Source organism: Apodemus sylvaticus, chromosome 10 (assembly GCF_947179515.1).
Source record: "Apodemus sylvaticus chromosome 10, mApoSyl1.1, whole genome shotgun sequence".
Lineage (NCBI taxonomy): Eukaryota > Metazoa > Chordata > Mammalia > Rodentia > Muridae > Apodemus > Apodemus sylvaticus.
In genome coordinates this window covers 14,496,238-14,509,057 of record NC_067481.1, presented here as the reverse complement: position 1 = coordinate 14,509,057, position 12,820 = coordinate 14,496,238, and the positions used below count along the sequence as shown (strand labels likewise).

The 12,820-nt window shown below is 38.4% G+C and overlaps 1 protein-coding gene across 1 annotated transcript in view; it reads left to right on the top strand.

Annotated features, from left to right (window-relative positions):
* Cep112 (centrosomal protein 112) overlaps window positions 1–12,820 on the top strand; it is a 468,121-nt gene that overhangs the window by 59,938 nt on the left and 395,363 nt on the right. Inside the window, 2 exon segments of the mRNA XM_052196570.1 lie at window positions 9,481–9,528; window positions 9,805–9,882. Of these exon segments, the coding sequence (XP_052052530.1) occupies window positions 9,481–9,528; window positions 9,805–9,882 (126 nt within the window).

Here is a 12,820-nt window from a genome sequence, read left to right as displayed (position 1 = left end):
ATGAGTGTTCTTTTGAGACTGGGTTACCTCACTTAGTATGATGTTCTCCAACTCCATCCATTTGTCATACACAATGAAGTACTATTCAGCCATTAGAAACAATGCATTCCATCTTAAAATGTATTAGTCATGCCTACATTGGGATTTTTGAGGCCATTCACTCAGAGTTATGTTGTTCTTTCTCCTGTTTTCTCCCATTCTCTCAGGCTTTGTCCTTTATGTTTCTCCAGAAATCTCAGAGAAGGGACCGAGAAAGGCAGTGCTGGTTTCTAGCATTCCTTGAGCTGGGGTAGTGTTCACCAAGGACCCTGCCAGTCCAGCTACTTCGTACAGTTTTATTTAAGCCATCCAATTTTTCCCCAATTATGTTAGAAACCTGCTTCCATCTTATGGATGAATCTTGGGGAGAAACCAACCTGAACATGTTAATATATTAGAGTTCTCTTTTTCTTGTGATGTTCACTGAATGAGTAAATATAACATTTTGTGAGGAGCACAAGTCATCTTAATCAGAGTTCTAGGGGCATTTATGCAAAATTTTAACATTTTAGTAAGATAAATTCTCTGAATGTTTAAAGCTATCAGGAAATATGTACATAATATTAAGAAAATTTCTATGTGGAAAATATGATTTTCTTAACATTTTATGTTTTCTAATTTTTACATTAAATATTTATTACTTAAAAGCAAACACAGCCATAAAAGTATTTATAGTACTTTCCAAGCCTACATTTGATATGTGAAACCGTCTTAAGAGTTTTGAGAAATTAACATTAATTTCTTTTAAAAGTGAGTATAAATTTCGTTTACATTCAACAATGATATAAACCTCCTGCGGCCTAGCTCCTGTAACTGAAAACTCTGAACACACTGTGGAGAGCAGCCACCTGGGATGGTGAAGTTAGCCAAACAGGCTGCTGGGAGGGGACCCAGGGAGGCCGGCTGAGGCGGGAGCACGGGGCTGCAGAGTTGTTTTTTTCCTTTGACTCCAGGGTAGGCAAAATTGGGGGATTTTGTGGCAGGCCTAGGTTGCAAAATTCTGCAGAGGAACCCATCATTTTTGGCTAGAGTTCAAGGAAACAGACTGGGAAAGCCAGTAACAATGCTTGCATGCTTGCTTATGTGCGTGAGCATCTGTGTGTGCATCCTCCCTCCTCCCTCCCTCCCTCCCTCCCTCCCTCCCTCCTTCTCTCCTTCTCTCCTTCTTTCCTTCCTTCCTTCCTTCCTTCCTTCCTTCCTTCCTTCCTTCCTTCCTTCCTTCCTTCTTCCTTCCTTCCTTCTTCCTTCCTTCCTTCTTTTCCTGGCCCTATCTCTCATCTAGCCCAATTTAAAACAGTGTTGTGTTGCATTAGCAGCAGATTGGGCCTGCGTATCAGTATAAACCTGGGCAAGGTGCCTGTGTTACACAAAGAATTCTCTGATGCAGGTTACATCTATTTCCCTTGTAATTTCTCTCATCACTTGGCTTTGAGAGTACTCAGTACGTGGAGCTGTATGATACTGTAGGTGATCTAAAGTTTGAGGGAGCTCAGCATTCTATCCTGTGGGACTGGGAAAGAAATGCTCAGTGTTAATGTGTGTGTGTTAATATCTGGGAAAGAGGGGAGAAGAGAATTCTTCATATAAAACAAATCTTGGCCTTACTCTAAGGTATCTTTATTAAGAGCACACTTAGAACTCTCATAGGGAAATTTTAGAGACTTGAATTACAATGCAAACTATTTCTCTATGCCTGGATGATGCCTCCATGATAGCTTTTTAGTGACAAAGACACTAGAACTGATATGAGAACTGTCATTCACAGAAGGAAATTTATAAATGGCTTTAACACCAGGCTGTTGTCCACTATAAAGATCAGTAAAAGTAATGAAATGGGCTCAGGCCTTGCAGCGGCCTAGCATCTACATAGCATGGTTGGAGATTGAGAGAACAGAAAGGACTTCCATCTTCTTGGGCACAGCTGGGTGTAATTATCAGCAAAGCATAAAACTGTGTGTGGCAGTGCTTACCTGTAGTGCCAGCACTCCAGGATTAAGAGTTCAAGATAAAAAAAAAAAAAAGAGTTCAAGATCATCCCAGCTGGATTATCAGTTTGAAGCCAACCTGTGCTATATTATATTGTCTTAAAAGCAACAGCAATATCTGGAAATTCCACAAATATTTGACAATTAAACAATATATTCCTGCGCAATCCAGAAAAAATTAGAAAACATTTATTTTAACTTAATTTTAAAAGACAGCAGAATTTGTGTAATCCAACTAAAGTAGATCTTCATGGAAAATTTACAGCATGGAATACATAGGACAGAAAAAAGGCAGAGGAGTCTTATCCCTTGAATTAACAGCATGAGGAGCTGTACAGACATGCTCTCTAGCTAAGCAAACACAATAAATATGTTAAAAAATATCTGGAGATCACCCTAAGGACACAGAGCAAATGATTGCACACTTATTCCAAAAAACCAATATAGCTTTTTAAGAACAGCAAAACTCTGGTGCTTGGGCCATGACTTTCTTTCTCCCCTGTTCTTCTAGCTCAGCTTTATGAAAGTGCTATCCTTACTGATTGTGACCAAGAAGACAGGAGTTCTCTCTCTTACTTCATTTTCCAATCAAGAGATACTGTATGTCTTAGGAATGGTATTCTGTCAGCATTTTGTAGTCCTTCGAAGTCTGAGTTAAAAGGGTAAGCTTCTGGTAAATGTAGCTGAGGGATGGGGTGTGGGCTGCCTTTTTTCACTCAGCCCCCATTCAGAGGGCAGATTTCACACCAAGGGAGGCAAGCTGAGAAGAACAGAGGTACTATATCTGCACAGTGCCCATATAATGGTCCAGGTCTAGTCCAGGGGCCAGGCAGGCCAGACCAGTGAGATCAGTTCTCATCAAGGACTCAGTGTACCAAAAACAGTATAGTGAAGATCAAGCCTAAGTAGGCTTAATAAAACAGTGGAGATTTTGATGGTAAACTGAAGTAGATACACAGCTAACAGAAATAAAGAAAGGAAATACTCAAATAGAGATAGATGTGCTAAAATCACTGTCATTCAAATATGATTATGTGCATGGCCAATGTTGTACCTACTGAAGAGTGACACCACATCTTTACAATGTGAGGGAAATAAATTATACAGACATAGTCTGACTAAGCTACTAACTAAATAGGTATTTAACAGCAAGTACTTCTTGGCAAAGGAATCAACATCTGTAGTTGTTGCATTGTAAAATATACACTCCTCAAGAAAACACACAAGACATAAAAAAGATAATATTCATAATATCTACCGACTTTCTAGTAAGTCCAAATGCAAAGCTTATTCATGTGTAGACACGTTGCCATAAAAATATTGAAAGAAAAAAATCATGAAAGCAGATGAGAGCAAAGAACAAAGTACTAAGACATTAAACTGTCTAAAGAAATAGAGCAAAGAGGACAAGCTAACCCAAAGCAAGCAGATGAAGGAAATAGAAAGGATTAAAATAGAAACGTGAAATTGAACACAGAAAAGCATTAGAAGAAATAAATGAAACTAACAGCTGGATCTTTAAATGATGAATAAAGGCAACAAGCATTTAACCAAGATAAGAATAACAACAACAAAATAATAAGCTTGCTAATATTAGTACTGAAAAAGGAAGATAGACTACAGAATCTACAGATGTTCAGAGTCAAAGGATTACTGAAGATAACTGTGGGCATAAATTTGACTGTAGATAAAACGGGCAGAGTCCTTCAGCAACCCAAATCCACTAAAAAGAGAAATTTGAACAGTTCGACAGCTATTAAAGGCAGTGAACTTGTAGCTAAAAATCTTCCACTAGAGAAACTCCAGTCCTAGATGCATCTAATGAAGCTTATCTGATGCATCTAATGAAGCAGTTAAGGGAGAAGTAATAACAGTCACAGTCTGTTCAACAGATAGAAACATCACATCCCAAATTATGTTGTGTGGCCAGTGTTAATATCAAAACCAGACAACATAGGAAATAATATGGAGAGCTGATATTTAATAAAGACTTTTATACAAAATGAGTGAAGAATGCTTGCTAAGAAAATCTAACAACAACAACAAAGGCCAAGGATGCTACAAAGATACAACTCAATATCTGTTAAATGTTAAATTTAGTAAACAGTTGAAGGTGCTAAGTGCTGTTGAGGATGAGGAGCAACTGGAACACATTCCTTTCTGCTGAATGTAAAATAATACTTTCTAAAGCTGGATAGTTTTCAAAGGAAGTAAAACATCTACCATATAATCCAGAAATTTCACACTGAGGGTTCATTTAAGGAAGATTAATGTGTATGTTCAAACCAAACCTGCACACAAACATTTGTAAAAATACTCCTCCTCTTTATTTTATTTGCACTTTATTTGACTAAAGTGCAAATATCACCAAATGCCTCGGCGTGGATGGTATGAGCAGACATACAATGGGATTTTCCTGTGATACAAAGAACTGATATCAGGCCGTACAATAAGGTGGATGAATTTGCATGGCAGACTCAAAGAGATTGTTACTAGGCCACAGACTAGAACAGTACTTCATAGATTTTAAAGGCTGAAAAGAAGTTGATTTCAAGTATATACAAACTTTTAAGAAGACCGATGGGTTTTAATGATTATACCTGAGCTGATTGGTTTTGGTTTTGTCAACTTGACACAAGCAGTTGTCATTGAAGAAGATGAAATCTCAATTGAGAGCATACCTTCATCAGTTGACTGATTAATGATTGATGTGGAAGGGCCTATCCTTCTCTAGACAGTGATATCCCTGGGCAGGTGGTTCTGGGTTGTACACGAAAGCAGGCAAAGCCAACCATGGAGAGCAAGCCAATAGGCAAAGGTTCTCCATGGTTTCTATATCAGTTCCTGTATCCATAGCCTACCTTATGTCCTGCCTTGACTTTCTTCTTGATGGACTGCTACAGTAAGAGTAAATAAACTCCCCCAGAAGCTGCTTTTGGTCATGGTGTTTATCATAGCAATAGAAAGCAAACTCAGACAGTGCCATTGAATGGATTTGCTCAAACTCCAAGAACTATGGAGTAAGTATTAATTCACAAAAAGGTGAATGTTTTCTAAAGGCTGTGGGTAGTCAGTCATGAAGTATTCTTTTGCATTTTTTTTATTATTTATTTTTACCTATCATTCTCCCAAACCTGGAAGCCTTTTAGAAAAATGAATTTTTGTTTATGCATGTAACTTTTTCCTTTAAAAAAAATCATTATTCACTCTGAGTTATCTTTTGAAAGAAGTCAAGAAATAGCCAGGCCAACATGTAGTCCCAGCATTTGTGAAGCTGAGGCAGGAAGGTTGCCATGAGTTTGATGCTAGTCTAAGGTATAGAGCGATGCTGCTTTAAACAAAACAAAACAAAACAAAACAAGGGCACTTATGATGACTGTGGGTAAAGGCACACACCCACATGTAAGTCTATGAAGTTTAAAACACCAAAAAAACTCTTGTTTTGAGATTGGAGAAATTATTATTGTTGTTTTGTTTTAAAAAGGAGATGACAATTTCTGAAAGCGAGAAGTATAGGTATAGAACTTTTGGTTATGGGGTATTTATAAAGTTGATTTGATTAGGAAGTAAATACGTTTTCAGTAAATGACAACTTTAATAAAACTAGAAATCAACACCAAAAGAATAGTTTCCTTATCATGTTATTACATGAAAATAAAAATAAAAATACAATAAATATCAACATAAAATAGCTGTGTAAAAGTGGTAACTAAAGCCAAAGGTAAACATTAAGGAGGAATGCTGAGCATGCACGAAGTTCCACACTGTGTCCTAAGTAGTACTGAGACTCAAAGACCCACCATTGAGCCAGACCAACCCTACGGGAAAAGTCAAAACAGCAGCAACAAGCCTAACCAGGATGAAACAAATCCAAAAACGAGCTTTCAGCCGTTGATACCAATGGGTGGAGCATGCTTTTCTTGTGTTGAGGTGTGATTTGTCTCACAGGCAGCAGACAGCAACAGTTCCTGCTTGTGTCTGTTCATTTTGATTCCCCCCCCCCCTTTTTCTTGTGCCACTGGATAGTGTATTTGTATATGTCTGTTATTTAGGCCTGTTAAATAATTGTTGAAATATTTTTAGTAAAATAGTAAATACATCTTCACATGTAGTATTATTTCTGTAAAAAATATTGTTCTTAAAAATTACTGTATTTGTGTGTGTGTGTGTGTATGTGTGAGCGTGCCGAGGTCAAAGGACAATTTACGGGAGTTGGTTTTCCTGCCATTTGGGTCCCAGAGACTGAACTCAAGGCTGTCAAGTTTGGCAGTAAGTTACTTTACCCACTGAACCATCTTTAGCCCCAAACATTGAGTTCTAAAATATTAATAAGATATAATGTTGAAGCACAGTTGATGTTGAAAGCTGAATCCCCAGCTGCTCCTCCCTTCATTCCTATAGAGTTTCCCTATATTGCTATCAAAAAACCTATTTTAGTGGCATTACTGGTAATATATTGTTTGATAATGTTTTTCCTTCTAAAGTTCATATATTTGATAAAGTACTTTTTAACCTTTCTGGAAACAAAACTCTATTAGTCTATTAGAAGGTATTAACTTAGGACAATTTGTCTAAAACCTGAATAATATGAAGTTATAAGCCAACAAAAACAATTTGTAATTCAATGTGCCAGCTAAAATGCTAAACAAAATAAACCATTAAAAGCCAGTTTTCTCTAGAGAGCATTCAGATATCTGTATTACTGCCTGGTTAAATTATATAGTTTAATTATTGCTATTCTGTTTGCTTTTGAACAAACGTGCAGCTGCCTAATGCTCATACACTGTTGAAATCTAGTTATTTGGGCTTTGCCTTCCATACACTTCATCTCCATCCGCATTTCCACATGAGTCTGCTGTAACTTCCATGCTCCACATTCTTTTTGTGGCATTCATTTTTGATGTATTTTGAGAGAACAAGAAGTTTTCTGAAAGAGCATGAAAGAAGTCAGCCTTAAGACTGTTTACAGATTGCTCCATCCAAGTCCATGCTGCCTGCGGATTACAAAGTGGGAATCATCAACTTCAAAGCACATCTGGCTGTTGTTACAAAATCAGAAAATAGATTGCTTATTTTCCCTAAATAGACTCAAGAACATGCTTTTCTTTGAATATTTCCCAAACTCAGTGTATTACAAATGAAGAATAACAGAATATTGTTACCAGTTTTCACTGTTGTTTGTTGCTTTTAATGACTTAGAATAGACATTTTTCTTTATTCTGTAGTTTGAAAAAATAATTCATAATAACAGAAGCTTTAACTTCTTTATTTAATTCTTTTAAAGATGAAGGGTTGGAATAAGACTTACTCCTGTAGAACCGAAATGTTGCATTGTAATTAAGTAAACCAATATTTTGTATCCTGCTTGTAAATGTAGACTTGGACAAAAATAAGTCACAGATGGTTTCCTTGGCTTTTGATTTTCTATCTAAACTTAATTAGAGTGTGAGCATCTTTGAGAATTGTCTTTGTCTTTTCCTGTTTCCCCTTGTACTTAGTTCTGCTTCATGTTAGAGTTGGGTGTGTGTTGGTTTGTGTGCCTTTGAAGGATTCGCTTTCTGTGTTCCCCCAAAAAAGAATGCCACTCTGTTTTCACACATGGACTTCCAGACACTAGGTACTGAGTCCTCTGCTGCTTCCTAGAAGTTCGCTGCCTGTTCTGAAGAGCTGTGCCCATGCAGTAGACACCTACTCCTCTGCAAAGTGCTTTAGTCACTCTGCCCCGTGACAGGAAGTGAAGTGCACTGCTGTTACTCACCTGTCTGTCCGGAAAGCTTCTGTCCTGAGCCCTGGAGGCAGGCTTCCACACTGCAGGTCTAGAGTCATGGTGACCCCAGACTGTTTGCGAATCCAGACTGTGGAGGTGTGGGATCTTTGTCTACTGTATGTAGATCTTGGAATTGCTATACTCTTTCTCTTCATTGTGATGTAGGCACTGGTGATAATTTTCTTTGCTTCCATTGTTGGTCTATGTGGAGGATGAGGAGACAGATTTAAATTCAGACTGGTTACCAGTGCTTCACAGGATCTAGTCTCTAGGTGAAGAAAATCATTGTGTACATTTTCCTGTTCTAGGGACTAAAATGCATGTATTCCTCAGATCCTGTCTGCTGTTATACTAGACTCTTTGCTATTTTAAAGTTTGTTTTTATTACCTGTTTCTTTAATTATTTATCTTTCCCTCATGTCAAATTGAATTTAGATAGCTCCACAATTATATAAAATTTAGCTTCTTGAGAACAAGCTAAGATTTTTGAAGATTTAATTTAATAAGTTATATGTGAAAAAGTTTGTCACTTAATTCTAATTGAGTATTGCAGGATAAAAACACTTTCTTTGGCCAGAGTCATAATGTTCTTGTTCATTTTGTGATTATTGGTGTAGTAAATTGTGAGTATATGACATGAAGAAATTAGACTTTTCTGGCAATGATTTTTAATTCTTATTTTATTTGTAAATCAAATGATTGACATAGAAATCTTAAAGAAGTTACCATTAAGCAATTAAAGCAATACTTCATTGAAAGGCATTAAATATGTGCTGGGAAACAGAGATCCAAAGCTGAGGAGACATTATCCTTGTACTCCATCTGCCCAAAGGTGTGTGTAGAAACATACTGCTCAACACTTTATGTCAGGTTATGTCAGGGCCATTTATGTGAACCCAGGATACAGTAGAGCTGGGGAGAGGTGGGACCAAATTGTCTCCTCTCTCTCCCCTGCTTTGAGATATTACTGGGCACTGTAGTGGGTTTGAGGAATAGACTGGGGAACATGGCAATCACAGTCTTGAGGATCCATTTTTTTTTTTTTTGAGAAAATGGATTCTGGGTCATAAAAAGAGGTGAGCATCCAGGTGACACTGGCCAGACAGGAGTTAATTTTCCTGGGGAACCTCACTCTGAGCCCGTGAGTCTTAAAGAAGGTGGGAGAATGATTGCAACTCCTAGCAGCTTGTGCTTTCTAAGGTCAAATAAGTTTTTCAGTGCCCCTGGAATGTGGATAAAGCTGGGGATGGTGAAGCTGAAAGATAGATTTGGGAGACTCGCAAAGGAATTCTGTATTCTCATTGATGCTATTAGGTACAGTCAAAGTGCCGTGTCCAGCATATCTAGGATGCAGTGACTGAATTGAGATTTAAAGAATGAATCCATGTATGCTTAGAAGGTTTGGGAGTAAAACAAGCAGGCTGAGGGCACAGTCTGGCAGTGTGAGTCACTGAGACTTTGGGCAATGTGAAGTATGTGGTGAGCATTAGGCGAGACTGAGTGTTTAGGGAGAGGGCCACATGGTGCACTTAAAAGGCAGGAACTGACTTCTTATGGAGGTTCTGAAATGCATGTGTGGTACTTCAGAAAATAAACAAGACATTAAAATATACAGAAGAAATTTTCATACAGAAGGATTTATTTTATTCAAACATCTTCAGAATGAATGTCTTTATTGTAATATTTCAGATTGAAAATCCCCGGTACCTGAGACAAAAGCCTCTCCCAGTTTCTCTGGTAGGTGATAATTCCACTAGATGTTTTTTCGTAGGAACAGCTAATTATAAATAAAATATGAAGTTTTAAAAATATAAAATAATGTTTTATTTATAAATTCCACTTTAGGAAGCATAATAGTCATTTTAATTTTGCTGCTTAGAAAGTGAGTGAATCGCCTTTTTTCTCCAAAGCTAACATTACTTTGAAATGTGTTTCAGATACTTTATTAGTTTATCTTTAAAGAGTCCATGAACTGTCCTGAGAAGTTTAAAATAACTCTTCCTGGCTTTACAGATGACTCCAAAGGTCGGCCTGAGGAAATGTAGCAGTCTTCATGATGATCATTTTCTCTCTCGCATGCACGAGAAGGAGGTAGGGTTGTGTTGTTTCTCACATGCCTGAGTTAGCACAGTTGATCTTGTGCAATAGTTTTCAGAATCTATGTAGATGTGATGCACAGGAGAAAGAGGTGAGTTAACTGGGCTCAAAACCAGGTCATGGGTGCAGACCAGGCTGGGTTTGTACTTAACGATTGCATTGTGTATCTCCCAGCTTGCAAACCCCAGTGCCACTCCACCAAGGCAGAGGTGCAGTGCAGGAACCTTTCCTGACTTTCAAATTCTGATAGTCAGGAGATAGAGGCAATGGCAGTTTTTAGAGTGAGTGTGTGACCTCAGTAAATCCATGCGCCCTCTCTATCTGTGTACTTGTAATTTATCTTTATTCCTATATCCTTACTGCTTCTATCCATCTGTCTAATTGATATTCACTGTAGATAATACATGGTACATGATAGTCTTTTGTGATATGAATATTTGAGATTTGTTCTTAATGGTTCTGAAATGTGTGACATTCAGCTGTTAGCTTTATCACCATTCTGTGACTCCATGTAAAACCCAAGGCCAGCACTCCTACCTACATGAGCCTGTGTGTCTTTTGATCCTAGTCATCCCAGATCTTATGGACACCAGTGTAGATTGTTTCTAAAATTGAAACTTTTGTAGCTTTTAACACATTTCTTCTGATAGTCATGTTATTAAACAATGCGATGGGGTGTATCATCCACAGATTTATGTTGTTGGTTCTTTCTTGTAAGGGGTGTATCATCCACAGATTTATGTTGTTGGTTCTTTCTTGTAATCTGAGAAAAAAGTTTCTGATGTGGACCAAGACATTTGGAACCTCCTTTCACTGAAACTAAGAGACAGCACAAACTGAAGATCTCCTTTGACATCAGCCATCAGTTCTGGGAGAATATATCATAGAAACTGCTGTTATTTTTTAAAACGACAATTTTACTTTATTTTATGTGTGTGGGAGCTTCTTCTGCTTGCATGCTTGTGCACCATGTGTGCTTGGTGCTGGCAGATGTCACAAAGGCATTAGATCTCCTGAGACTTGAGGTTGGAGGTGATTGTAAGCTGTCATGGTATGCTGGGAATCAAACTTGGGGCCTCTAGAGGAACAGTTAGTGTTGTTAACCACTGACCATTCTCTCCAGGCTGAAATTGCTGTTTTTTTTTTTTTTTTTTTTAAAATGAAAACATATACAACTTTACCTGTAAAAGAAATGCTACTTCCCTCTTACATGTAATGTTAATTAGGCTGTTTTCCCCACTATGAGTTTACAAGTTAAATCTAGTATTTAAATTGAGTTAAAACAATCCATATAATAAATGAAATAACTGGCTTTATTATAAGATGTTCCACCATAAAACCTAATAAATAATTGTACAAAGAAATTCCACAGTAGGCTCCCTGCTGCCATCTTCACTCCAGGTAGGACAGGACAAGCGGCCCTAGGTGCTGAGATATCCCGAGTTTAAGATCTCTGGGGACACAGACCGCCGGGCTGCTGCCTGTGCCCAGGACCTGGGCAGATCAGCGGTTTGTCTGTGTGTGTGCCTGCCAGACGTGGGTCCTGTGCCCTGTGAGGGGGGGAGGGGCCAGCATTTGGAGGGGGACCCTGCCGCCGCCATCTTTGCTCCCTGAGGGAGCAGACAGGCAGGACCAGGTTCACAGAGACAACGCAAGTATAACATTGCTTAGGGCAGGACACATCAGGGATCCAACGGCACCAAGAGGAGGGCAGCACATCAACGATCTGTGCCAGAGGAAACCAAGTCATCCAGTGGTGCAGAAATAGCCTTACAGGCTCATAGGGTCAAGCACCAGCCAGTGACAACAGAACCAACTAATGCCAGAGATAACCAGATGGCAAAAGGCAAACATAGGAAAGTTATTAACAGAAATCAAGGCAATATGGCAGCATCTGAACCCAATTCTCCAACAACAGCAAGTCCTGGATACCCCAACACACCAGAAAAACAAGATTTGGATTTAAAATCACTGGTCATGGTGCTGTTAGAGGAACACAAGAAGGACCTAAATAAATCTCTTAAAGAAATACAGGAGAGAGCTGGGCGGTGGTGGCGCACGCCTGTAATCCCAGCACTTGGGAGGCAGAGGCAGGTGGATTTCTGAGTTCGAGGACAGCCTGGTCTACAGAGTGAGTTCCAGGACAGCCAGGGCTACACAGAGAAACCCTGTCTTGAAAAACCCAAATCCAAAAAAAAAAAAAAGAAGAAAAAAGAAAAAAGAAAAGAAATACAGGAGAAAAAGGATCAAAAGTTAGAAGCCCTTACAAGGGAAATGCAAAAATCATTTAAAGAAATTCAGGAGAATATGAGTCAAAAGATAGAAGCCAATAAGGAGGAAATACAAAAATCACTTAAAGAAATACAGGAGAACTTGGGTCAACAGGCAGAAGTCATGAAAGAGGAAACACAAAAATCTCTTAAAGAATTACAGGAAAATACAAACAAGCAAGTGAAAGAACTGAGTAAAACCACCCAGGACCTAAAAACAGAAGTAGAAACAACTAAGAAATCACAAAGGGAGACAACATTGGAGATAGAAAACCTTGGGAAGAAATCAGGGGCCATAGATGCAAATAACAACAACAGAATACAAGAGATAGAAGAAAGAATCTCAGATACTGAAGATACCATAGAAACCATTGACTCAACAGTCAAAGAAAATGCAAAATGCAAAAAGCTTGTTATGCAAAACATCCAGGAAATCCAGGACACAATGAGATCAAACCTAAGGATTATAGGTATAGATGAGAGTGAAGATTTACAATGTAAAGGGACAGCAAATATCTTCCAGAAAATTATGGAAGAAAACTTTCCCAACATAAAGAGAGAGAGAGAGAGATGCCCATGAATATACAAGAAGCCTACAGAACTCCAAACAGACTGTACCTGAGCAGAAATACCTCCCGTCACATAATAATCAAAACCCTAAA